We start from the raw sequence: 26877 nt of genomic DNA on the forward strand, positions 1-26877 counted from the left end.
TTGAGACATTGGGCGTTGCCTGGGTGGAATGTTTGGGGGGGTAGATGTTAATTCTAGGCAATACCCTGAATGAATAATTTGGGTCACCCATCTGTCTGAGGTGATTGTCTCCCAGACGTGAAGGAAATGTTGTATTCTGCCCCCGACCGGAGTGAAATGGTCTGGAGGGAGAGGGGGAAAGTCATTGGGTAGGCGGTGTGGCAGAGCGGGCGGTATTTGTCTTGCCTCTGCCCTTATTATTATTGCCTCTGTATCCGCCTCTTTGATAACCCTTTGTGAAGGTAGACTGAGGAGGGGATTTGTAGGACGTGGATGCACTATCCGAGGAGTAGCCTCTACCCGTGCCCCGAAAGGAAGAGCGCCTAGGAGTGTGAGACTGTAGGGCTCCCATGGATTTCGCCGTATCAGTATCTTTTTTCATCTTCGAGGGCTTCATCAACTTTTGGGCCAAATAAATGGACATCAGCCGCCTGAAATTGAACACGGACAAGACAGAAGTCCTCATCCTGGGACCATCGCCCTCCGCATGGGACGACTCCTGGTGGCCCCCGGCCCTAGGCACCGCACCCAAGCCTACGGACCACGCACGCAACTTGGGCGTCATCCTGGACTCCTCCCTATCTATGACCAGACAAGTCAACGCCGTATCCTCAGCCTGCTTCCACAACCTTCGCATGCTCCGTAAGATCTTCCGCTGGATCCCGACCGAGACCAGGAAGACGGTCACCCAAGCCCTCGTCACCAGCAGACTAGACTACGGAAACACCCTCTACGCCGGTACAACAGCCAAGCTTCAGAAAAGACTTCAACGTATCCAGAACGCCTCCGCCCGACTCATCCTGGACGTCCCCCGACGCAGCCACATCTCGAGCCATCTGAGAGACCTGCACTGGCTCCCCGTCAACAAGAGGATCACGTTCAGACTCCTCACCCACGCACACAAATCCCTCCACGACCTTGGCCCAAGATACCTCAACGACCGCCTGACCTTCTACACGCCCACCCGCCAGCTACGATCCGCAAACCTCGCCCTCGCCGTCGTCCCTCGCATCCAGAGAACCACCGCCGGAGGAAGATCCTTCTCCTACCTGGCGGCTAAGACATGGAACTCCCTGCCCGTCCACCTGCGACTGACCCCGGACCACCTCGCCTTCAGGAGACAGCTCAAGACCTGGCTGTTCGAGCAGTAGCAGACCCCCTCCCTCATGCGCCTTGAGACCCTTCCGGGTGAGTAGTGCGCAATACAAATTTCTTGATTGATTGATTGATGTTGTTGGTCGAATGGGTGATTCAGTATGGAGGCTTGTACCTCAGGTTTAAAACCTGAAACTCTTAGCCAGGCGTGGCGACGGAGAAGGACACTGGTGTTTATGGCCCTAGAGGCTGTATCTGCCGCATCTAGGGTACAGCGTATAGAGGTATTAGTTATAGTTTTCCCCTCTTGGATCAATTCATTAGCCCTATTCTTGTATTTTTCAGGGACATGGTGCATGATGGTCTCTAACTCATCATAATGCGCCCTGTCGTATCTGGCCAATAGCGCTTGCGTGTTGGCGATACGCCATATATTGGCGGCTGGTGACGCAGTGCGCTTCCCTGACGCGTCTAGGAGCTTGGACTCTTTGTCAGGTGGTGGTGCTTCGCCTGACGCCTGAGAATTTGAGCGCTTCCTAGCTGTAGATACCACTAAGGAATCCAGTGGTGCAGGGCCTTTAATGTATGAAGGATCTGTGGGGGCGGCTTTGTATTTCTTCTCTATACGGGGGTTTAGGACCCTAGCCCTGACTGGGTCTTTAAAAACCTCTGGTGCATGTTTGATTACTCCTTTTAACATAAGTAAAATGGCAGTAGAACTATGTGCATTATCGAAGGTGTCTAGGAGAAAATCTTCCTCCACTGGGACAGTATGTAACTCCACCCCGTGATAATGTGCCGCCCTCTGTAGTAGGTGGTGAATGCCTAACGAATCTTCTGGTGGGGATGGCCTAGATGGGTAAAGGTCATCCTGTGGGACATCTGGGATGTCCGGATTGTTATAATCATTCCATGGGTCTGGAGATCCAGTAGGGGTGGGGTCTTGTGCCACATCTGCTGGATCATAGTAAGGGTCCCCTAGATCATCGTGGTCTGGAGACAGGGTTGGAGAGCGATGAGGCGGGGGTGGAGAAGGTGGAGGTGGGGAGGGTGGAACAGGTGGAGGAGGTGGGGAAGGCACTCTGAAAGGGGAGGTAGCAGTGTCCTTCCTCTTTGGAGGTGGAGGTGGAGCTGGTTTGTCCAAGTGTCTCTTTTTTGAAGACCGTGTCAAGTGTCCAGTTTTTGGATCCTTGGTAAATGTCTTTTGTAGAGGATCTGTTGTGAAAAGTTCTTGCGACACTGGTTGTTCGGTCGGCGCCGAGGGTTTCGGGGCCGACGTTTTTTTAGGCTTGTCTGAGCAGTGCTTCTTCGGGACCTCCGATTTTTTGTTCGGTGCCGAGAGAGGCTTCGGCACGGGAGTGTCGGTGCCGAGGGCCTTATGATGTTTGGTCGGCACGAAGAGGGCAGGTTTCGACACCGAGGGCTTTGGTGCTGGGCTCGGTGTGGAGGTGGAGGCCGATTTTTTCTTTGGTGCCGAAGGGTGTCTTTCGGTACCGCTGGTAGGCTGGCTCGAGCCCGAGCTGCCGGAAGGCTTAATAGGCTTCTTTACCGGGCCCGAAGGTGGGGTGTGAGAAGCAGTATCCTTGGTCTTGCCTAGGCTCGAAGGCGAAGGTGTGACCGAAGCCTTTTTGGGTATCGGCGTGGGTGTGGGAGAGGGTATTGTACTCACGACCCTCTGCGCCGGGATGATGTCCTCCACATCTGAGTCGTCGGCCTCGGAAGCACTGATGAGGTCGTCGTCCTCTTCTTCGATGTTCTGCTGTCCCGGAGCCTCGACGTCGTCCCCGAAGATGTCGACTGGAGCGGAGGTCGAGGAGTGCGCCATGTTGTGTCTGGCCCTTCGATCTCGAATAGTCTTTAGATCGAAAAGACTTGCAGGCGGGACAGTCTCGGGCCTCGTGTTCAGGGGAGAGGCAGAGGTTGCACACCTCATGAAGATCGGTGTGGGAAACTTGGACCCACATCGAGGGCACTTCTTGAAGGGAGTTCTTTCCATCAGCCGAGACCGGAGCCGGAATAGGCCCGAAGGCAGCCGTCGACGACGACCGGAATCGAAGAAGTGCCGAAGAGAAGGTGATTAAGATGATTTATTATCTGAAGGATCTCGATGAGCGAGGATTTTTGCGTCGATAGTTGAACTGGAAAAGTTCGGAACCGGAGCACGAAGTATTACATCCGAGCCCAATGGCGGAAAAAAACAATCCGAGGATGGAGCTGAAGCCCATGCGCAATACGAACCAAAGGAGGAGTCACCAACCTCGTGACTTCCAAAGACTTTCCAAGAGGAAAAACAAACTGCAAACATCCGGGCTCAACACCAGATGGCGATCTATGCACAGTGTATAATCTGCAGCAGATATGCCTCGAACAAGAGGTTATCGGTTTCCAGGTAGGTAATCGGTCTTTTGAGTTAGGGTTCTGGGGCAAGACTCAGGGGTCTCCCAGGGTCAGTGATGCACCCCCAGTGGCACTAGGGCGGCCGGGTGCAGAGTGTTGAGGTCCAAGGTTATCCTATGGAGGATAGGGGGACTCCGGTTGGTGGCTGCTGGCAAGCAGGTCACGGGGTTGTGGGAGCAAAGCTCCTACGGTTAAGCTCAGGGCAAGTTGGGGACCAAGTAAGCACCAAAGTGGCAACCTCAGCGCACTAAGGTGGCCGGGTGCAGGGTGCGGTTTTCAGGTCGGGTGCCCTGTTGATTTTAATGGAGATTCTCCGGGACAAAGAAACACTGCAGGCTCGAGGACAAGGATCTTCCAGGAGTGACCACCACTTGGAGGGGTAAGTTGGGATGCAAGTGTTGACTTTTGAAAACTAAGAATATTCCTTAAAAATAGCACAAATAACCTAACCGAATTTTCTCAACTATTTGCATTAAAGGTCTCAGTCCTGAACCTAGGTGTCCAGCACTGAGTAAGAGAAGTAACTAAAAAGCAACTTACCTGTGAATTGAATTTCCTTCCGTAGGATAACATTGGGGGTTCTTTGTGAAAAAGTTTCTAAGTTTCAACTTTTGAAATACAAGAATATTCTTTAAAAATGGGTACAAACTGCAAAAAATGTATTTACCTGTTTTAAGTAGATGTCCCAGTGCTGAATCTAGGAGTCCAGCACTGGATTACAAAAGTAACGCAAAAGTAAATTACCTGCTAAGTGAATTTCCTCCCATAGGAAAACATTGGTGATTCTATGTGAAAAAGTTTCCAAGTGTCAACTTTTTGAAATACAATAATATTCCTTAAAAATCATACATTTAACCAAAACGCATTTACTCACCTGTTTTCAGGAAATGTCCCAGGGCTGAATCTAGGATCCAATCCTGTGGTTAGAAAAGTAATTAACTGCATTTTTCTTTAAAAAAAAAAAAGAAGCCCATTCAATTGAATGAATATGCTACTTACCAGTATGCATCTGTTCTTGGCATGTAGGGCTGCTGACATTCATATCTGTGCATAGATCGCCGCCTAGTGTTGGGTCCGGATGTTTGCACGTTGTTGTCCTGGAAGAGTCTTCGAAGTATCCTGGGATAGGTGACTCCTCCCCTGGACTACAGTGCGCATGGGCAGCCTCTCCATCCTCAGATTGTTTTTCGCCATTGTGGCAGTGATGGAGTAGATATAGAAAGTGATGACCATGCTTACAGTAATTCTGAGAGCTGCAGCTGCTACAGGCGCCGGGGAGGAGGGAGGGCGATATGAAGGTCAGCAGCCCTACATGCCAAGAACAGATGCATACTGGTAAGTAGCATATTCAGTTCGAGGCATGTGGGCTGCTGAATTCATATCTGTGCATAGAATATATAGCAGTGCCCTCTTATTAGCGGCGGCTACCAGTGCCAGCTGCAGCGGTCTGAAAAAGAGTTTTGAGAACAGCCTGTCCTACAGCTGCCTGCTGTTTTGATTGTACATCTACACAATAGTGTTTGGTAAATGTATGTGTAGTGGACCAGGTGGCTGCTCTACATATGTCATGCAAAGGAATGTTTCCTAGGAAAGCCATGGAGGCCCCTAACTTACGTGTTGAGTGGGCTCGTGGGGGAATCGTTAAAGTGCGTTTAGCCTTTTGATAGCAAATTTGAATACATTTAACGATCCATCTGGCTATTCCTGCTTTGGAGATAGCGTTACCTTTGTGGTGTGGGGCAAAGGCAACGAAAAGTTGTTGCGTTTTCCTAAAGGGTTTGGTCCTGTCGATATAATACATGAGGGCCCTTTTGACATCTAGTGTATGGAGTGCCTTTTCTGCGACAGTTTGTGGGTTTTGGAAGAAAACGGGCAGTTCAATGGTTTGATTCATGTGGAACTGCGATACCACCTTTGGCATGAATTTGGGGTTGGTACATAGTACGACCCTGTTGGCGTGAACCTGTATAAATGGCTGTTGAACGGTTAGTGCCTGGAGTTCACTAACTCTTCTCAAAGAAGTGATCGCTACTAGGAAAGCTACTTTCCAGGTAAGGAATTGAATCTCGCATGAGTGTAGAGGTTCAAAGGGTGGACCCATCAGGCGTGTGAGGACCAAGGTGAGGTTCCACATCGGAGCCGGTGGGTGGCTTGGTGGAATGACTCGTTTGAGTCCTTCCAAGAATGCTTTGATGGCAGGCACTCTGAATAGAGAGAGGTGCTGCCTGGTCTGTAGATAGGCTGATATTGCGGTCAAATGGACACGTATAGAGGTGTACGCCAGATTGCATCGGTATAGGTGTAATAGGTAACAAATAATGTTTTGGATGGATGCATCTAGCGGGTTAATGTCATTATTATTGCAATAAATGACTAACCTCTTCCATTTTGCTGCATAGCAAGCTCTGGTAGTGGGTCTCCTGGCCTCCTTAATGATGTCCATACAGTCAGGTGGCAGGTTTAGGTAGCCAAACTCTAGGACTTCAGGAGCCAGATTGCCAGGTTCAGCTGTTGCGGATCTGGGTGCTGAATCTCTCCATGGTTCTGCGTCAAATGCTCGGGTTTGACCCGCAGCCTTTGATGCGGCACCACGGAAAGTTCGAGAAAGGTGGTGTACCACGGCTGGCGTGCCCACGTTGGAGCAACCAGGACGAGCGTCAGTGAGTGTTGACGCAGTTTGCGTGCCACCAGCGGTATCAGTGGTGCTGGGGGAAAAGCGTACGCAAATCTGCCGGACCAGTTCATCCATATCGCATTGCCCTGCGACTGCGGATGTGGGAACCTGGCGGCAAAGCTTTGCCATTTTGCGTTTTCGCTTGTCGCGAATAGGTCTATCTCTGGATGACCCCACTGCTGGAAGTACGGTTGGAGTACTGATGGGTGTAACTCCCACTGGTGCATCTGGTGGCTGTGTCTGCTGAGCAGATCCGCCATCTGGTTGTCCTTGCCGGGGAGGTGTTCTGCCATGAGGAACATGTTCCTTTGAATGGCCCACTTCCACATGCTCTGAGCCAGATGAGACAACTGTGGAGAGTGTGTTCCTCCCTGCTTCTGTATGTAGTACATGGCAGTCATGTTGTCCGTCCGGATCAACATGACTTTGTTGCACAAGTGTACTTTGAATGCTTTCATAGCGAGGAAGATTGCCATCAGCTCTAGAAGGTTGATGTGCATCTTCTTTTGTTGTTGTGTCCATAGTCCCTGCACTGTGTAATGGAGTACATGAGCTCCCCATCCCTGGAGAGACGCGTCCGCCGTCAGTATTATCTGTGGGACAGGCTCTTGGAACGGTCGGCCCTTGCAAAGGTTTTGTGGATTCCACCAATACAGAGTTGTATGCCCGACCGCTCACCAACACTAGGTCTTTCAACTGTCCTTGAGCCTGATTCCACTGACGTGCGAAGCACTCCTGAAGCGGGCGCATATGTAGTCTCGCGTGGGGGACTATGAAGATGCAGGAGGCCATCATGCCTATCAACTGCATGAACACTCGCGCGGGAAGGGAGTGTTGTGGTTTGAACTTTGAAATCAGCATTTGCATGCTGATTATTCTCACCAAATTTGGCTGAGCTGTGGCCGCCAGAGTGTCTATAGTCGCACCTAGGTACTGTTGTACGTGTGCGGGCTGTAGATGGGATTTTGGGTAATTTAGTGAGAACCCCAGACTGTGAAGGAGGTGAATGGTGCGGGACATGTGGCTGGCACATTGCTGGGCTGACTTCGCTTGAACGAGCCAGTCGTCCAGGTAAGGGTAGACGTGTATGTGCTGCCTCCGTAGATGTGCCGCCACAGTAGCTAGGCACTTTGTAAACACCCTTGGTGCCGTTGTCACGCCGAAGGGAAGGACTGAATTGGTAGTGCTGCCCTTGAACAGTGAACCTGAGGTATTTTTTGTGTGATGGGTGAATGGGTATGTGGAAATACGCATCCTTGAGGTCCAGTGTGGCTAGAAAGTCTCCCTGCTTGAGCAGCGGGAGGACTTGCTGTAGAGTGAGCATGTGAAAATGCTCGGAAAGAATGTATCTGTTTAGGGGTCTCAGGTCTAATATAGGTCTGAGTGACCCGTCCTTTTTCGGTATTAAAAAGTACAGGGAGTACACCCCCGTACCTTGCTCGTGGACGGGTACGACCTCTATTGCGCCTTTTAGAAGCATACTTTGCACCTCCTGCTGTAAGAACGTTAAGTGCTCTGAGGACATAGGACGGTTTTTTGGAGGTATTGTGGGTGGAGTGGAGGTTAGTTCTAGACAGTAACCGTATTTGACAATATCTTTGACCCACCTGTCCGTGGTGATGGAGTTCCATGTGGACAGGAACCTTTGTAGCCTTCCCCCGACAGGTGTTATGTGGTCAGGAGGAAGGGAGAGGGCGTCACTGCTTGTTCTTGGGGGAGGACCTGGTGTTGCCGTAGCCGCGTCCGCTGCCCTTTGTACTGGAGCCACGATATCCACCCCGGGTGTTTTTATCGTAGGTGGTTTGTGTATTGCCCTTGTTGTATGTTTGCTGTGACCCCTGTCCTCTACCTGCTCCTCTATTTCCGGGGCGACTAAAGGAGCCGCTCCGAAAGGACTGAGTCTGGAGAGCCCCCATGGACTTTGCAGTGTCCGTGTCCTTCTTTATTTTCTCTAGGGTGGTGTCAACCTCCGGGCCGAATAAATAGTCGAGGTTGACAGGCTGGTTGAGTATGTTGTTTTGCACCTCAGGTTTGAATCCGGAGATTCGTAACCAGGCATGTCGTCGTAGCATGACGCTAGTGTTTATGGCCCTGGCAGCTGTGTCTGCGGCATCCAGCGCGCACTTGATGGATGCGTTTTTGAGGAGCTGTCCCTCCCTGATGAGGATCTCTGCACCTTCTCTGTATTGGTCAGGGAGATGTTGGATTAGTTGCTCTAATGTGTCGTAGTGCGCTCTATCGTAGCGAGCGATGAGTGCTTGAGTATTGGCAATGCGCCATATGTTGGCTGCCTGGGCGGCAACCCGTTTGCCAGAGGTCTCTAACACCTTGGACTCTTTGTCCGGGGGAGGAGCGTCACCCGTTTGTGAGTGTGCCCTCTTGCGAGCATTCGCAACGACAATGGAATCCAGAGGTAATTGGCCTCTGATGTAAGTAGGGTCCCCAGGCGCTGATCTGTATTTCTTGTCGATCCTGGGGTTTATCACTCTTGCCCTGGTGGGTTCCTTGAAGATGTCCTTGGCTGGTTTGAGGACACCCTTCAACATGGGTAGAGTTTTTATATTCCTTTCTGAGGATGCAAAAGTATCCATAAGAAAGTCGTCTTCGACGGTGTCCGAGTGAAGTTGCACCCCATGATTGGCCGCAGCACGTTCAATTAGAGCGTTGAACACTGCTGTGTCCTCTGTGGGAGATGTTTTTGCTCCATAGAGTTGCGGGTCTTGTGCATCTATAGGTGCACCTGGGTCCACAGGGTCATCCCAAGTTTGATCAGGGTCCTGTTGGCCGTCAGGGTCCATGTCTCCGGGGTAGGGGACTTGGTCACCCATGTAGTCCACCAACGCATCCGTGTCGGAGTGTGTGGGAGAGAAGGATTGTGGATCCTGGTAGGGTGAGTGGAAAGGTTCGTAAAGAACTGGTTCTGAAGCCACAGGCAGCTTTCTTTTAAGTGGAATCCTGAAGGAGTCCAAAGCCGGCTCCGAAGTTATTTTCACCCGTGTCCTGATTTGGAACAGTTTCGGGGCCGTGGATGGTGGCAGGCCAAAAGTAATGTTGGCTGGTGTCGAAGAGGCTGCTGGAGCTTTAATTGGTTCGGAGCCCGACGTGTCCTGGAGGACCATTTTCTTTTTGGTGCTTTGCGCAGCAATGGGTCGCGTCTGGAGCGCCCTCGAGTCTTTTGCACCGACCGGTTCTGTTGAGGCGGTCGTGGATTTTTTCGGCGCCGGTGGGTCATCGAGTCGAGGGGCGGGAATGGCCGTCGACTTCTTCGATGAGTATGGCTTTGGTGTCGCCGTGGAAGCGGTGTGAGACGCAGCAGGCTGTTTGACCTTTGGGGTCGGAGTCTATTGCGTCGGTGCCGGGAGCCGAGCAGGTTTGGTGGTACCGAAGGCCTTCTTCCTTATGTCGACTCCGACGTCGGCCGCTTCGAGTTCGGCACTGAAGTCTCGTTTGGTGCGCTCGGTGCCGATGTGTTTTGCTGGCGTCGAAGGTGTGGAGGGCCTCGATCCGACCAGCGCCACTTTCGGTTTCGGTTTCAATTGAACCAATACAGCTTTCGGTTTCGGTTTTGAAGAAGGGAAACCAGCCGTTTTGGGCATTAATGGCTGCCGCTGAATGTCCGAGGCCGGGCCCGAGGACGGGGCCGAAAAACTGCGGGATAGGTCTTGGGTAAGGCCCGAAGGCGATCCCTCGACCGGAGCCATAGACTGTTGCACTGGGCTTTCTTCAGTCTGAACGGGTAGGCCTTGCTCGTCACCGGAGCTACTCTCTTCGGCCCCTAAGGCCTCATTGTAGTCTCCTACCTCGGTGTCGTCTTCATCTCTGCGAAAGAGTGTTTCGTCGACGTCTTCCGATCCGGAGTCATGTTCGGAAACAGGACTGGAGGGTAGGTTCTCCACTTCTTCGACATCTTCGGTCTCGGCGTTGAAGATGTCGGCCGGGGCCGGTGCCGCTTGCTGCGCCTCGAGTCTCGCCGCTCGTCGATTCCGTAGAGTCTTCTTGGATCGAAATCTGGCACAGGCCATGCATGTAGATTCGTCGTGATCCGGTGAAAGGCATTTGTTACACACCGGATGGACGTCGACGTGGGGATATTTCGCATTGCATACCGGACACCTCTTGAATGGTGTCCTCGATTCCATCGTTGATGTCGAATCGACGGTCGGGTAAGATGCGAAAGTTTGTTCTGGAAGTTAGTAAACTAACAAAGATAATATCGATATCGATCGAGAACAGTACCGACGCGAACTAAAGGCCTTTTGGCCTGAAAAAAGATTTTCCTAACTTGAGTCAAGATAGCACATCCGAACCCAATGGCGGAAAAAAACAATCTGAGGATGGAGAGGATGCCCATGCGCACTGTAGTCCAGGGGAGGAGTCACCTATCCCAGGATACTTCGAAGACTCTTCCAGGACAACAACGTGCAAACATCCGGACCCAACACTAGGCGGCGATCTATGCACAGATATGAATTCAGCAGCCCACATGCCTCGAACTGTACTATACCTGCAATGTGTTGCAATCTGCTTTCTTAAATCTGGAATCAAAAACCAGTTCCAGTTATACTGCAATTCTGAACTGTGCTCAAACAAGACGATTACTACTGCAAAGTATTTATATGCTTACCTGTATTAGGCTTGCTTGGTTCTAGAAATAAAACAGAATATTTTTTTATACAAAACAATTGGCCCACAGTTCAGGTCTTGAGTGTGTGAGACCATTTGCTGACTGTGTACATCAAATGCTTTACACTGTCCTCTGATACTGCCTTTCTGCTCGACCAAGCTACCACTTTAGAGAGTAAGGTTCTATCCAACTTTAACCTCTGCCAAACCTCTGGAGACTCTTGGACTCTATACACACTATACCTCACTATGATGCAGTATATATAGAGCCAGTTTCTTACATGGCTGGCACCAAAAGCTGCAGTTCAAACACGTCCGTTGTTCACAGGAGAAACAACTTGGAAAGGCAGGCAGGTCCTCCAGGGTTTTTGAGGTTGCTGTCCGCTGGACATGCCGGGGTTTTGCAGGAGCAGGTTCGAGAGGAGACAGGCAGGTAGGGCTGGGGCCAAGTCAGTGGGTGCCGTCCTCTTGTTAGCTCTGCGCGGCTTCTCGTCCTTCTCTTCTTTTTCTTGTGGTTGCTGGATCTGAGGAAGCAAGGTTCAGGGTGTCCCTAAATACAAAATTTAGGGGTGTTACAGGTAGGAAAAGGGCAGGGACCAATGGGTCCCCTCCCTGGGGTGGGTACACCCCCTATTCTGCCACTCTCCAGTGGGAGGGGGCAGGAGCCTGTCCCTGGTTGGCTGCGTCCCCCATCCTCAAGATGGCAGGGACTCGAGGTTGTGCTTCACATCGCCTCCCCCACTTTAGGGATGGAGTTGGCAGAGATGGGCACACCTCTCTTCCTCACTTGTTTTTCCCGCCCAAAGTGGGGGGGTAGAACCAGTGGGGACCAGTTGCTGAAAGCAGAAAATGGTCTGGAGAGGCTCACAAAGGCGGCATGCCTTTGAAGCTTCTCTTTCGTGAACCCTGCTTATCCTGGGGGAGGAGGCTTGGCACCTTGTCCCAGGATGTGCATTGTTTCAGGCCCCCGAGACCAGCAAGCTCTCAATCCAGGGGTCCAGAAATATGTCTGGTGGTGGCAACCTGCGCAGCCACTCAGTCAGGTCACTGGAAGTTGGTCGAGATTCAGAGGGCATCTCTAAGATGCCCTCTGTCAGGCATTTACATTAAATCCCACACTGGCATCAGTGTGGGATTAATGTGCTGAGAAGTCTGATACCAAACTTCCCAGTCTTCAGTGTAGCCATTATGGTGATGTGAAGTTCGTAATGACAAACTCGTTTGTGTTGGATCCACGTCGAGGAGCACGATCGAAAAACAATACCGTTGAGCGGTGAAGGATTGAGCGTCGAAGGGGAATCAAATATGATACCGACACGGAGAGCAGACGTTTACATCCGAACCCGATGGCGAAAAAAAAAACAATCTGAAGATGGGAGTCGATGCCCATGCGCACTATCACCATAAGGAGGAGTCACCTATCCTGTGTATACAAAGACTTCTTCGACAAAAACAAAGTTCAAACATCCAAGCCCAATACCAGATGGCGATCTATGCTAAAGTATACACTCTACAGCTCATATCCCTCTAACATATTAATTTCATGTAATCAAATTATGTATTAAAGTACCATACCTGCTTATCAGCAGCTCGCAGAACTTATAGTGGCCTTTGTCTGCTGCAATTGTTAATGCAGTATCTCTTGAAGATGGTACTGGGGGAGCATTGACATCAGCCCCTTTATCCAGAAGCACTCTGCCTACTTCAGCATATCCACCAGACGCAGCTTCCATTAAAGGGGTAAGGCCAGTCTAACAAGGAAAGTAAGAATTAAGTATTGTTTTACTGAGCCTCAGCTACCAGTTTATCTTCAACAAGATCAGTTTACAATAAATTCAAAAGAATCAAGACTTCAAATAAAATGAGCAAGTCTCTTAGTGATGTATCATTTTCTCAAGAACTGTCTATTTTCAACTGGTTACATACTTAGCAAACATGTTTAATCATTCCACTAGGAATGGAGTCTTCAAAACAAATCATACCAGCAGCCCATCCGCATCCAGACCTTTACAGCTGTGAATGCCTGGATGAGCATCTCAAGGTCTGAGCTGAGATGATTCTACACACACACTATATGGCAAGCAGCAAGTAACAAATCAGACAAGGGCCCACAGGAAATGAATTACAGGTTACAAGAAAAACATGATTTCAACCATGAAGAATGACAGGACTGTTAATTAGATTAAGATAAATATCCACCCTAGTACAATATTCAGCACTTAGACTTTTCCACCAAGGACCCCCAAAACACCATGCAGGAGGGAAAATGGCAGCACCACGTGAAGCATCACTGCTGGCTGATTCGTCACCCTCCTTTCAGACTGGGACTGAGTCATGCAAAGATCAGTGTAAGACGCTTGGATGAAAGTGGTGGAGAAATGAAGAATTTACCTGTTTGCACGAAGAGCTGGGGCAACCTCTCCATGAGGAAGTGACCTGCCTCACAATCATCTGCCAAACCAAGATGCACAAAGGATCCACCAATGGACAGAAGCAACAATGGCATCTAAATTCAGAGGAGTCTCATTCGCCCTCAGTCATCAAGAAGGAAATCCTGCTCCATACCCGAGCACCCCCATGACTTGGTGTGCCTACATCTCTCTTCTGTCAACCTTAGTAATTCCTGAACACCCAACTTCAGACTCCTAACCTGTGATCCCAGACCATTGTCTCGAGGCCACCAGGATGCTGGATTTTGTGGAATTGTTTGAATCCTCTTCCTAACCCTTATGGTTCAAAGATACTAACAGCAGAAGCTATGCTCTGTTTTCCTTTCTCCCAATCATCATTTCAGAGACTATAGGTGAACTCCCTGCCCCATGCCACCCATCACCTTACCCATGGGCCTAAATGAGCTACAAAACTGACTGCAGTCGGTGCTCTAGTGACGAAGGAGATTGGCTCTTTTTTGGTAAGCATCTGTTTTTAAATATAGAACTATTTACCTTATGTATTCCTGTAGCAATTTTACATAGTGCAAACTAGACCATCTGGGTGACACAGGGACTGTTTTACAAAAGCAAAACACTAGGTTATAGAAGATCACGGGTAGATACACAGCATCACGGGTAGATACACAGCATCATTAGCATACATCAACAGATCAATATATACACACATTTTATTTTGCAGAGTGACCGTCTTCACTGTGTAGTTATCCTGGAGTCAAGAGTTTCCATAAAAAAGTGTTTTTGTTGGCTAATACATTTGGCTCCGTTTGACAATCTGCAAGAAACATTCCCGAAAACCTTATTCGTAAATTTCACGCTGAGCCATCAAGTGGAGACCAAGAATAATTTATCGCCTAAGTTTATTCCTATAAGTAAATTTGTCCTCCAATACAATAAAACAGCTTAATGGAATTTAAAAAATGGTAGAAAGTTTAAATTTTACTCAGAAAGCAGGTTTTGTGATTCGGTGTAAATCTGTTTGGCTGTTTTAGAACAAGTCACTTTACTTCGGAATTGCTCTTTCTGGTACATAGTTTATTAAACTATATATTCCTAACCATTTAAATACTTCCCAGGCATGATACTGGATCCGGGAAATCTTCAGCCATACCCCTGCGCGCCAGTAGGTGGCACACACAACTGAACACCCACATCTTTCAGTGTCAGATGACATTTGCGCAGGCCTATCTATATGCCACCCATGCATGCTGACATCAGTTGCTTTTGACTCTACTGAGACTGCAGTCGCTGAGCACAAAATCGGTTTAGAAGTTACCAGAGCGCAGTTTCCTAAATTGGGATGTTTTCATGTCTAGAGTGCAATTCACAGAAGGAAGAAGTGGGAGGTGTAAGAAATTGGCTCTACATATACTACACCAAAATGAGGTAGAGTGTGTATAGAGTCCAAGTGTCCCCAGAGGTAGGCAGAGGTTAAAGTTGGATAGAAACTTACTCTCGGTTTGTGGTAGAGTGGTCGAGCAGTTAGACAGTATCAGAGAACAGTGTTAAGCATTTGATGTACACACTCAGTCAGCAAGTGAATTCACACACTCAAGAACTGAACTCTAGGCCAACTGTTTTTGTATAAAAATATTCTTTTAGGTATTTTATTTATAGAACCAAGCAAGCCTGGCACAGGTAAGCAATAAATACTTTGCAGTAATAAATGCTGAATGTTATACACTTGTATTGCAATTGTAAATGTACTTTAGTTTGACTTACAGTATTGCTTCAGGGAAATGCAATCACTTGTAAAGACAGTACATCGACTTCAATGGGATTTTCAGTAAAACAGCAGGCAAGTTATTTTTGGATTACTATTCTTACTCAGTGCTGTATGCCTGGATGCAGCACTGGGACATTTCCTGTAAACCGGTAAGTAAAAGCATTTTGGTTAAATCGTACAATTTTAAAACTTAGAAACTTTTTTCAGGAAAAAGTGTCAATGTTATCCTATGGAGGAAAAACAGGTTCTCGGTTCTTCGACTATGGGAGTTAAAGTTCTGGGGTTAGACTCAGGGGTCCCCAGGGTCAGTGATGCACTGTTGTTGCACACTCAGCAGCACTAGAGCGGCCAGGTGCAGAATGTTGAGGCCCAATGTTATCCTATGGAGGTTAGGGGGTCTCCGGTTGGTGGCTGCTGACAAGCAGGCCACGGGGTTGTGGGAGCAAAGCTCCTGGACTTTAGTTTGGGGCAAATGGGGGAAACAAGTAGGCACAAAAAGTGCACCCTCAGCGGCACTGGGGCGGCCGAGTGCAGAGTGCTCTTTTCGACATCGAGCGCCCTGTTGTTTTTTATGGAGAACCTCCAGTTTGAAGAACCACTGAAGGTTCAGGGACGAGGATCTTCTGGGTGCGACCACCACTTCAAGGGGTAAGTTGAGATGTCGTGGGTTGGTTAGGCACCATCGGTTTGGGCACACAAGGCCGTGGGCCGTCAGGTGCAGAGGGGCCTTTTAGGGTTGGATTTTCTTATGCGCTTTGGTCACGGTAGAGGGGATCCTCTGGATTGAGGCTGCAGGAGTCGTCTGGAGGCTTGAGGCAGGTCAGGAGTCGGTGGATCTCGGGTCAGGATCGCCGGGGTGACCACCTCGTGGTGTTTTTCCACTCGAGCTCGGGCCGGGTTTGGCGGGTGCAGAGTGGGCTGGATTCGCGGTGTCCGGCCAGAAGCTGCAGTTTGAACAAGTCCGGTGTTCACGGGAGATTCAGTCTTTGAAGTGAAGGCAGGCAGGCAGGCAGGTCCTCCGGGGTTTTTGATGTTGCTGGCTGCAGGACACACCGGGGTTTTGCTGGAGCAGGTTCGAGGGGAGACAGGCCTGTAGGGCTGGGGCCAAGTCAGTGGACTTCATCCTATTGTTAGCTCTGCACGGCTCTTCGGTCCTTCTTATCTTCTTTCTTGTCGTTTCTGGATCTGAGTTTTTGGTTCAGGGCTGCCCCCTAAATACTGTATTTACGGGGCGTTTTAGGGGTCTTGAGGTCAGTGGCTACTGACCTTAGGGTGACTACACCCTTGGTGTGCTCACCCAAGGTGGGGGAGTGAGCACAATCCCAAGTCCTGATTGGGGAGGGCATGCCATCTGCAAGATAGCGAGCACTGGAGAGTGGGCTTCACCTCACCTCCCCACCTGAGGGGTGAGTTGGCAGAGGATGGCACACTTCCTGGGCTGGCTATTTTCTCCAGCCTTTCTTCCTGACGAAAGGGAGGGGAGACAGGAAGGGGGCCTGCTCCTGATAGCAGGAGAGCCTGCAGGTCGCATTACATAGGCTGCCAGGCCTTTGAATCTCCCCTGCCACAGATGGCTTTTCCTGGCCTGGGTGAGGTGTGAACACCTCTGCCCAGGAAAGGCTTTGTTTCTGGGCTAAGGGAGTGTAGGCTCCTACCCTAGGGGTCCAAAAACTGGTCTCGTGGTGGCACGCTGGTGTGTGCCAGTCAGGGAACCCACTAGAGGCTTGTCGTTTTTCAGGGGGCATCTCAAAGATGCCCTCTGTGTGCATTTTTTAAACCCACACTGGCATCAGTGGGGGTTTAATTTGCTGAGAAGTTTGATACCAGGCACTTTGTTGCTTAGACTCCTGTGCCCATACTGTTTGGGCAAGGGGTCCTGTCAGAGGGACAGCGTCCTGGGGAGATGCTAACGACTCCCAGGAAAGGATACAATATAGGCCTGCTCTGGAAAGAGGAGTCACTTCCCTCCTGCAGGAAGCCACACGGATGTTGGCCCAAAACACGAGCTTTAAAGTAGAAGCCGCCTTTGAAGAGCAAATGGGTAACACTTAGGAGGGATCAATGACAGTATAGGAGTAAAAAATATTGTGAAATAAAAATATTCTGTAAAAATATCATGTCAAAAATATTGTTTCCCGAACCTTATAATGGCAAGGACAAAAATATTGAAAAAAATATATAGTTTCAAACTAATTTTGTTATAAAACATACACAAATATTCTTCTTAATATCTCTATAGTTCAAAGTAGTAAATCTTAAATATTTTAATATATATCACTATGTTAATTAAATAAATCTAAATATATACTAATATAAACATATATATGCGTGTATGTTTGCATATGTACATTAAAAGGAATATGCTACTTACCAGTATGCATCTGTTCTTGGCATGTAGAGCTGCATATCTACACACTTGTGCATAGATCGCCATCCGGTGTTGGGCCCGGATGTTTGCAGTTTGTTTTTCCTCTTGGAAAATCTTTGGAAGTCACGAGTTGGGTGACTCCTGCCTTGGATCGTATTGTGTGAGAAAGTGCCATCTTTCTTGCATGGTATGCCCCCATTTTTTGCTGAATTGCTGAATGTACTTTGACTGAGTGTGCCCTAGGCTCCTGCCAATCAGGTGCCCAGGGCCTATGTTCCTTCCCTAAAACAAACCAAACCCAAATTGGCAAACCCTGGCCACATGTCAGTCCCTAGTAAATGGTACCCTAAGTACCCAGGGCTTTGTGACCAAGGGAGACCTCTAAGAGCTGCAGCACACCTTGTGCCACCCTTAGAGGCCCTGTACCCTTACACACACACACTGCCTTTGCAGGCTGAGTGTTTGGGTGCAAAACAAAAACAAAGTCGACATGGCACACATCCCTGTGTGCCATGCCCATCACCTACACTGCCATGGCAAACATCAGTCACCCCTCTAGCTGGGTGCCTTATGCCAATGGTGTGGGCACAGGAGCAGGAGCCCTGTGCCCCTACAGTGTCCAGGTCAATTCCTGAGCACTGTAAGTGCAGTGCTGCCATTTAAGAGTACATGGTGCTGAGAGCTCGTCAAACACGAGCTCCACAGCACCATAATGGCAACACTAAAGACTGGGAAGTTTGGTATCAAACTTCTCAGCACATTAAATCCCACACTGGCATCAGTGTGGGTTTAATGTACCCAGCACCCCAGAGGGCATCTTAGAGGTGCCCCCTGAAACCTAACCTACGAATCCACGTCTGCTCTGAGGCTGCCTAGGCTAGACATGTTGCTGGACCCCTGGGTAGGAGAGGCCCTGCTCTCCTGGTCCTGCAACAATGTACATCCTGGGCGAGGTGCTAAATCTCCTCCCCCAGGATGGGCAGGGGGAAGCTTCAAATGCATGCTGCCTCTGTGAGCTTCCCCAGGCCCCTGCAACCCCCCCCCCACTCTGGCGGGAAGCTCTGGCGGGAAACCCCAAATAAGGACAGGGGATGTGCCAGCTTGCCAACCCCACTCCTCAGGTGGGGGAGGCGAGGTGAAGCACATCTCCGGGCTCTCGCCATCTTGAAGATGGGGAGCCCTACCCTATCAGGACTAGGCTACTGCCCCCCTCCCACAGGAGAGAGGCAGGATAGGGGGTGTACCCACCCCAGGACAGGGACCCATTGGTCCCTGTCCTTCACCTACCTGTAACGCCCCTAAATCTAGTATTTAGGGGCACCCTGAACCTTCCTTCCACAGATTCCAGATTCCGAAACTACAAGAAGAGCAAGAAGAAAAGAATACCTGCCATGCAGCTGCAAAGGAGAGGGAGACACCAACTGCTTTGGCCCCAGCCCTAACCGGCCTGTCGACCTCGAACCTGCTCCTGCTCCAAACCCGGCATCTCTTGTGGCCAGCAACCTCAGAAACCCCGGAGGACCTGGCTACCTTTGAACTCTGATTCCCTGGGACTCCCATGAGTAGAGGCTCTACTCAGAACCTACCTTTCACCCCTGGCAGCAGCCCGGAACCGCGATCCCAGCCCACTCTGCACCAGCTAACCCTGGCCGGTGCCGGAGTGAACTAAACCCACGAGGACGCCCCCACGGCGACTGTGACCCCGAGTCCGGCACCCAAGGACCCCCCTCGACAATCCTGAAGAAGCCTGCAGCCTCAGAACAGGGTGCCACCCCAACCGCGATCAACAGAGGGTAAGATTTTCTGACAGCAAAAGGCACCCCTGCACCCGGCGCCCCACGGCCCTCTGTGTCCAATCCCGGGGTACCTACCTATCCTCCAACTACCCAACTTACCTCTCGAAGTGGTGGTGGCACCTGAAGAGTCCTCGTCCCCGAGCTTGCAGTCTTTTTCCAAACCGGAGATTTCCCATTGAAATCCATTGAGCGCCCGAAGGCTCAAAAGCCCTCTGCACCCAGCCGCCCGAGTGGCCCTGGCAGTGAAAACTCTACACCTTCCTACTTCCCCACTTGCCCTGAGTAAGTGACCAGGAGCCCAGCTCCCACAGCCGCGTGGCTTGCCAGACAGCAGCCACCAAACAAGGCCCCCCCTATCCCTCATAGGATAACATTGGGCCTAACTCTCTCTGCACCCGGCCGCCCTAGAGTCGCTGAGGGTGAACCAACTGTACCTACCTGACCCTGGGAGACCCCTGAGTCTGTGCCCAGAACCTCAACTCTGCCAGTCGAGTACTTACCCTTAAACCGCAAACTCTATTTTCCTCATAGGGTAACATTGACTGGCTTTTTCCTGAAATTTCATCTAAGTGTGGACTTTTCAAATCTTCAAATATTCACCAAAAATCAGCCGAGTGACAAAAACGAATTTACTCACCTGCTCTTAGGTGAGCTCCCAGTGCTGGATCTTGGTGGCCAGCACGGACTCTGAAAAATACCCACAACTGTACTTACCTTTAACTAATTTTTCTTCCATAGGAAACCACTGACTGTTTTTCTGTGAAATTTCTTCTAAGTGTTGATTTCTGCAATCTTTAAATATTCTTCAAAAATCGTATATCTGAAAACGTAATTACCTACCTGCTTTGGATAAAGGTCCCAGTACTGAGTTTAGGCACCCACTACTGGATTACAAAAGTAATGAGAACATACTGTACCTATAACCTGAATTTTCTTCCATAGGGAATCATGGATTGTTTTCTCTGAAATATTTTCTAAGTGTCAGCTTTTAAAATAGCTAAATATTAGTTAAAAATCATTGCAGTACTAAAGTCGACTTTCATCACTTGATTCTGAGAACTGACCCAGGACTGAATCCAGGATCCAGTCCTGGAATTACAAAAGTAATCTAAAAAGTAATCTGTTGCAAATAACTTGAATTTATCATTGAGCTCAATGTATTGTTGTGTTTAGAAATAGAGTTGCCTACTGCAACTACTTGTAACTGTTTACTAAAAAGTCTATTGCACATACAAAAGTATTTATATGAAGCATCTCCTGTCGAGAAAGTATATTTTAATTCCAAGTGTTGGTTCTAAAATAAAACAAGAATATATTTTTTATATATAAACCATTGGCCTAGAGTACAGTTATTGGGTGTGTGGAACCATTTGCTGACTGAGTGTGTACAACAAATGCTTTACACTGTCCTCTGATACTGCCTTACTGCTCGACCAAGCTACCACTTTAGAGAGTAAGGTCATACCTAACTTTGACCTCTATCAGCCTCTGGGGGACTGTGGACTCTGTACACCCTGTACCTATTAGGGAACAGTATATACAGAGCCACTTTCTCACATTGGTGGATCAGCGGTGGGATACAAACTTGCATTTGTTGGACTACTTGGTTACCATCTGATCACACGACAGAACTCTTAAAAATTGCCTTTAGAATTCTGATTGGTCTTTTCCAAAATTACTAAAAGTCTTGCTAGGGCCTTGCTTAAGTCCCATTAGAATTTTAGAAAAATAAAAGTCACTATAGTCAGGGTAGAGGGTTAGAACTGTCAGGTTAGAATGTCTCAAACAAACCCAGCTGTTAGTGATAATAATAACATGGACCTGGTGGAGGAGCTCGACCTCACACCTTACTTACACTTCTCTTTCAAGGAATTGAGGTACTTATGCAAACTTAAAAATTTGCAAATGGGCCTGCATCCAACCAAACTAGGGCTCCAGGAGCTCTTGGCTGAGTATGCTAAGGACCACCCATCTGAACATGGTGATGGCCAGTCAGATGAGGAAAGGGAGGCAGAGGAGGTTGACAATAACCGCCCCATGCTATTCCCTAGGGAGGAGAGGGCACCCATACCCTCCAATCCAAGGATTAGCATCTGGGCACCTAGAGACTACACAGGTGGCTCTGGTAGCAGAGAGAACACTGGGGGTCCCACCAGTAAAGAGAACAGCCTTGTGAGGCTGGCCAAAAGATTAGAGCTAGAGTCCAGGCTCCTGGCTCTAGAAAAAGAAAGGAGAGAGATGGGTTTAGCACCCATCAATGGTGGCAGCAATAATAAAAATAAGGATAGGGAGGAAACTTCTGACCTTAAAATCCCCAAAGGGATTGTCCCTAAATTTGAGGAAGGTGATGATATTCCCAAATGGTTCACAGCCTTTGAGAGGGCTTGTGATATCAGAAAAGTAAAGAAACCTCTCTGGGGGGCACTCCTGTGGGAACTGTTCTCTGGTAACTGCAGAGACAGGCTTCTGACCTTTTCTGGGCCAGAGGCAGGATCCTATGACCTCATGAAGAAAGCTCTGATTGAGGGATTTGGATTCACCACTGAGGAGTATAGAATTAGATTCAGGGGGAATCACAAAACCCAGACCCAGTCCTGGATTGATTTTGTAGATTTCTCAGTGAAGACACTGGATGGTTGGTTAGCTGGACATGGTGTGCAGGATTTTACTGGATTGTACAATTTATTAATGAACGAACATATTTTGAGTAACTGCACAAATGAAGTTGCATCAGCATTTGGTAGACCTAGGTCTAATTTCTCCCCAAGAATTGGGAAAGAAGGCAGACCACAGGGTCAAGACTAGGGTGACCAAGACAGCCACTGGGGGTGACCAAAAGAAAGTGGTCCCAAAACCTCCCCAGGGGAAAGGTGGTGAGAATCCCCAAGATAAAAAGTTTGAGTCTTCCAAAGGGCCCCAAAAACCTGTTCAGGTGGGTGGAACCCAAAATACTTCCTATGTGCCCCAACCATATAGGGGGAAGAACTTTGATCCCTTAAAGGCCTGGTGTAATACCTGAAAGAAGCAAGAACACCTAACTGTAGCTTGCCTCCAAAACAAAGCCCCTAAGGCACCCAGTACAGCTACTCCTGGGGCAGCAAGCATACAAATGGGATCAGAGGTGTACCCTGAGCAAATCTGGGAACATAATGAAGCAAGTCTAGTCTCCTTGGGAGAAGTGGAGTTTGCCACTGTAGCTGTGTGGCCCCCCAACTTAAAGAAATACTTACAGTACCCCTGGGTGAATGGAACTAGGGTAGAAGCTCTGAGGGATACAGGTGCCAGTATCACTATGGTGAAAGACACACTGGTTTCCCCGGAGCAATACTTGATTGGGAAGTCTTACCCAGTCACCAACGCTGACAGTGTCACCACTAGTCATCCCATGGCCATGGTAACATTAGGCTGGGGGGGTTACTGGCCTGAAACAGGTAGTGGTCTCTCCAAAGTTGCGAGCTGCCTGTCTGCTTGGAAATGATCTGGAAACCTCAGCCTGGGCTGAGGTTGAACTAAAGGCCCATGCAGCCATGCTGGGCATCCCTGCATTGGTGTGTGTGCAAACCAGAGCACAGAGCAAGAGGAAGGGTGAAAAAGTAGGTCTGGAGCCTGAAATAATGACCCAGCCAACCAAGAGAAAAGGAAAGAAGACTGGGGAACCAGCTTCTACACAGCAAAACATTCAGGACCCCTCTCCCAGGGAGAGGATTTGGATACCCCTGAGGGAACGGAGTCCATGGAGCTTGACCCTTACCAGGTTGAACTCTTGGGCCCAGGGGGACCCTCTAGGGAAGAGCTGTGTCAGGGTCAGCGGGACTGTCCCACTCTTGAAAGCCTGAGGCAGCAAGCTGTTTCAGAGGCAAGGGGAGATGTCAGTGGTACTCTCAGAGCTTATTGGGAAGAGGGAATACTGTATGCTGAGGCAAGAAACCCCACTCCTGGAGCCACCAGGAGGGTGGTAGTGCCACATAAGTACAGGGAGTTCCTCCTAACTTTGGCTCATGACATCCCCCTAGCTGGACATCTGGGGCAATCCAAAACTTGGGAAAGGCTAGTGAGTCACTTTTACTAGCACCACATGCACCACAAGGTGAAGGAGTTTGTCAGCTCCTGTGTCACCTGTCAAGCCAGTGGCAAGACAGGTGGCCACCCAAAGGCCCCCCTCATCCCACTACCAGTGGTGGGGGTCCCCTTTGAAAGGGTAGGAGTGGACATTGTGGGTTCACTTGAACCACCTACAGCCTCAGGGGACAAATTTATTCTAGTGGTAGTGGATCATGCCACTAGGTACCCTGAAGCAATTCCCCTTAGGACTACTACAGCTCCTGCAGTAGCCAAGGCTCTCCTGGGTGTCTTCACCAGGGTGGGTTTTCCTAAAGAGGTGGTTTCAGACAGAGGTTCCAACTTCATGTCTGCTTACCTAACACACATGTGGAAGGAGTGTGGGGTGCAGTATAAGTTTACTACCCCCTACCACCCCCAAACCAATGGCCTTGTTGAGAGATTCAACAAGACATTGAAAGGTATGATCATGGGGCTCCCTGAAAAACTCAAAAGGAGATGGGATGTCCTGTTACCATGCCTGCTTTTCGCTCACAGAGAAGTGCCACAGAAGGGAGTAGGTTTCTCACCCTTTGAACTTCTGTTTGGTCATCCTGTAAGGGGACCACTTTGTCTTGTAAAAGAGGGCTGGGAGAGGCCTCTTCAAGAACCCAAACAAGGCATAGTGGACTATGTGCTTGGCCTAAGGTCCAAAATGGCTGAGTACATGGAAAAAGCATCCAAGAACCTTGAGGCCAGCCAGGAGCTCCAGAAGCACTGGTATGACCAAAAAGCTGCACTGGTTGAATTTCAACCTGGGCAACACGTGTGGGATTTGGAGCCAGTGGCACCAAGGGCTCTCCAAGATAAATGGAGTGGCCCTTACCCTATCCTAGAAAGAAAGAGTGAGGTCACCTATCTAGTTGACCTGGGCACTAGCAGGACACCCAAGAGGGTCATCCATGTGAACCGCCTCAAGCTCTACAATGACAGGGCTGACATCACCATGCTGATGGTGACTGATGAGGAGCAGGAAGCAGGGAGTGAACCTCTCCCTGACCTCCTCTCCTACAGCCCAAAGGATGGGTCAGTAGATGGTGTGATCTTCTCAGACACCCTCTCTGCCCAACAGCAAACTGACTGCAGCAGTATGCTAGCCTCTTCTCACTGACCCCTGGTCTGACAAACTGGTGTACCCATGATGTGGACACTGGTGACAGTCCACCTGTCAAAAACAAAATCTATCGACAGTCAGACCAAGTCAAGGAGACCATCAAAGCTCAGGTCAGCAAGATGCTGGAGTTAGGGGTCATTGAACCCTCTGAGAGCCCCTGGGCCAGCCCAGTGGTTCTAGTCCCCAAACCTCATCAACAGGGTGAAAAGAGAGAGATGAGGTTCTGTGTGGACTATAGAGGGCTCAACTCTGTCACCAAGAAAGATGCTCACCCTATCCCAAGAGCAGATGAACTGATAGACAAATTGGGGGCTGCCAAATTGCTCAGTACCTTTGACTTAACTGCAGGGTACTGGCAGATTGGCATGCCCCAGGAGCAAAAGAAAAGACAGTATTCTCCACCCCTGATGGGCATTACCAGTTTACTGTGATGCCCTTTGGGTTAAAGAATGCCCCTGCCACTTTCCAGAGGCTGGTGAACCATGTCCTGGCTGGGCTGGAGACCTTTAGTGCAGCTTATCTTTTTGATATTGCTGTCTTTAGCTCCACCTGGCAGGATCACCTGATCCACCTTGGAAAAGTTTTAGAGGCTCTGCACAATGCAGGCCTCACTATCAAGGCATCCAAATGCCAGATAAGGCAGGGCACTGTGGTGTACTTGGGCCACCTTGTAGGTGGAAGCCAGGTACAGCCCTTACAACCTAAGATCCAGGCCATCATGGACTGGATAGCTCCAACAACCCAGACCCAAGTCAGGGCATTCCTTGGCTTGACTGGGTATTAAAGGAGGTTTGTGAAGGGGTATGGATCCATTGTGACCCCCCTCACAGAACTCATCTTCAAGAAAATGCCCAAGAAGGTGAACTGGACAGTTAGTTGCCAAAAGGCTTTTGACACCCTAAAAGAAGCAATGTGCTCAGCACCAATTCTAAAAGCTCCAGATTATGCCAAGCAGTTCATAGTGCAGACTGATGCCTCTGAGCTAGGGATAGGAGCGGTCCTATCCCAGACCAATGATGAAGGCCAAGACCAACCTTTTGCTTTTATAAGCAGGAGGCTACTCCCCAGAGAGCAGCGTTGGAGTGCCATTGAGAGGGAGGCCTTTGCTGTGGTTTGGTCCCTGAAGAAGTTGAGGCCATACCTGTTTGGTACTCACTTCCTGGTTCAAACTGACCACAGACCTCTCAGATGGCTAATGCAGATTAAAGGGGAAAATCCAAAACTATTAAGGTGGTCCTTCTCCCTACAGGGAATGGACTTTGAAGTGGAACAGACCAGGGACTGCCCATGCCAATGCAGATGGACTTTCCAGGTTCTTCCACTAAGACAATGAAGACTCCATAGGACAAGGTTAGTCTCATCACCTTTCGTTTGGGGGGGTGGGGTTGTGTGAGAAAGTGCCATCTTTCTTGCATGGTATGCCCCCACTTTTTGCTGAATTGCTGAATGTACTTTGACTGAGTGTGCCCTGGACTCCTGCCAATCAGGTGCCCAGGGCCTATGTTCCTTCCCTAAAACAAACCAAACCCAAATTGGCAAACCCTGGCCACATGTCAGTCCCTAGAAAATGGTACCCTAAGTACCCAGGGCTTTGTGACCAAGGGAGACCTCTAAGAGCTGCAGCACACCTTGTGCCACCCTTAGAGGCCCTGTACCCTTACACACACACTGCCTTTGCAGGCTGAGTATTTGGGTGCAAAATCAAAACAAAGTCGACATGGCATACATCCCTGTGTGCCATGCCCATCACCTACACTGCCATGGCATACATCAGTCACCCCTCTAGCTGGGTGCCTTATGCCAATGGTGTGGGCACAGGAGCAGGAGCCCTGTGCCCCTACAGTGCCCAGGTCAATTCCTGAGCCCTGTAAGTGCAGTGCTGCCATTTAAGAGTACATTGTGCTGAGAGCTCGTCAAACACGAGCTCCGCAGCACCATAATGGCAACACTAAAGACTGGGAAGGAGTAGTTTCTTACCTGTAACTCCAGTTCTGTAGTAGGGGTATCTCTGTTATAGTCATAATCTATGAATAATCCCTGCCCATGTGCGGGGACCCCGGAGCAATCAAAAATATCTCTTAAGCTGTCCCGCATTTGCAAACCTGCAAAGACACTTAAGAGACAGACAAAATAATACAGCCTAATCACACCAAGGCTGCACTGGCCAGCACTTCCTCTGAAGTGAACACAACAGCCAAAATAAAGTTGAAATGTCACCTTTATTCACATTTGACATGTTCCTTTATTATCACACACTCCCTTCACCAAAATCCCTTTAAACAATAGAGAGGAAGGGGTGGACAGACAAGCCCTATAGGCTGTCATTATGTGTCTGCTAAAGGGATACCGTGCCTTTAAGAAACTCTCCAGAGACCCCCGGTATCCCAGGATGCACAGCCAACACAAGTTACTTTCAGTTCTTTTTGAAGGTGTATAACAACAGGCCTGATACTGTCAGGTTACTCCACCGGGGAGGAGGGAGGGTCGCTTATGACTA

At 49.3% G+C, this 26877-nt stretch overlaps 1 protein-coding gene across 12 annotated transcripts in view; it reads right to left on the reverse strand.

Moving 5' to 3' along the window:
- ANKRD17 (ankyrin repeat domain 17) overlaps positions 1–26877 on the reverse strand; it is a 1008651-nt gene that overhangs the window by 462012 nt on the left and 519762 nt on the right. For all 12 annotated transcript variants that reach the window (XM_085636371.1, XM_085636340.1, XM_085636333.1 and 9 more), the window contains one exon: positions 12404–12579. In XM_085636371.1, the coding sequence (XP_085492497.1) occupies positions 12404–12579 (176 nt within the window). The remainder of the gene's footprint in view (positions 1–12403; positions 12580–26877) is intronic.

This window comes from Triturus cristatus, chromosome 2_1 (assembly GCF_964204655.1).
Source record: "Triturus cristatus chromosome 2_1, aTriCri1.1, whole genome shotgun sequence".
Taxonomy (NCBI): Eukaryota; Metazoa; Chordata; class Amphibia; order Caudata; family Salamandridae; genus Triturus; species Triturus cristatus.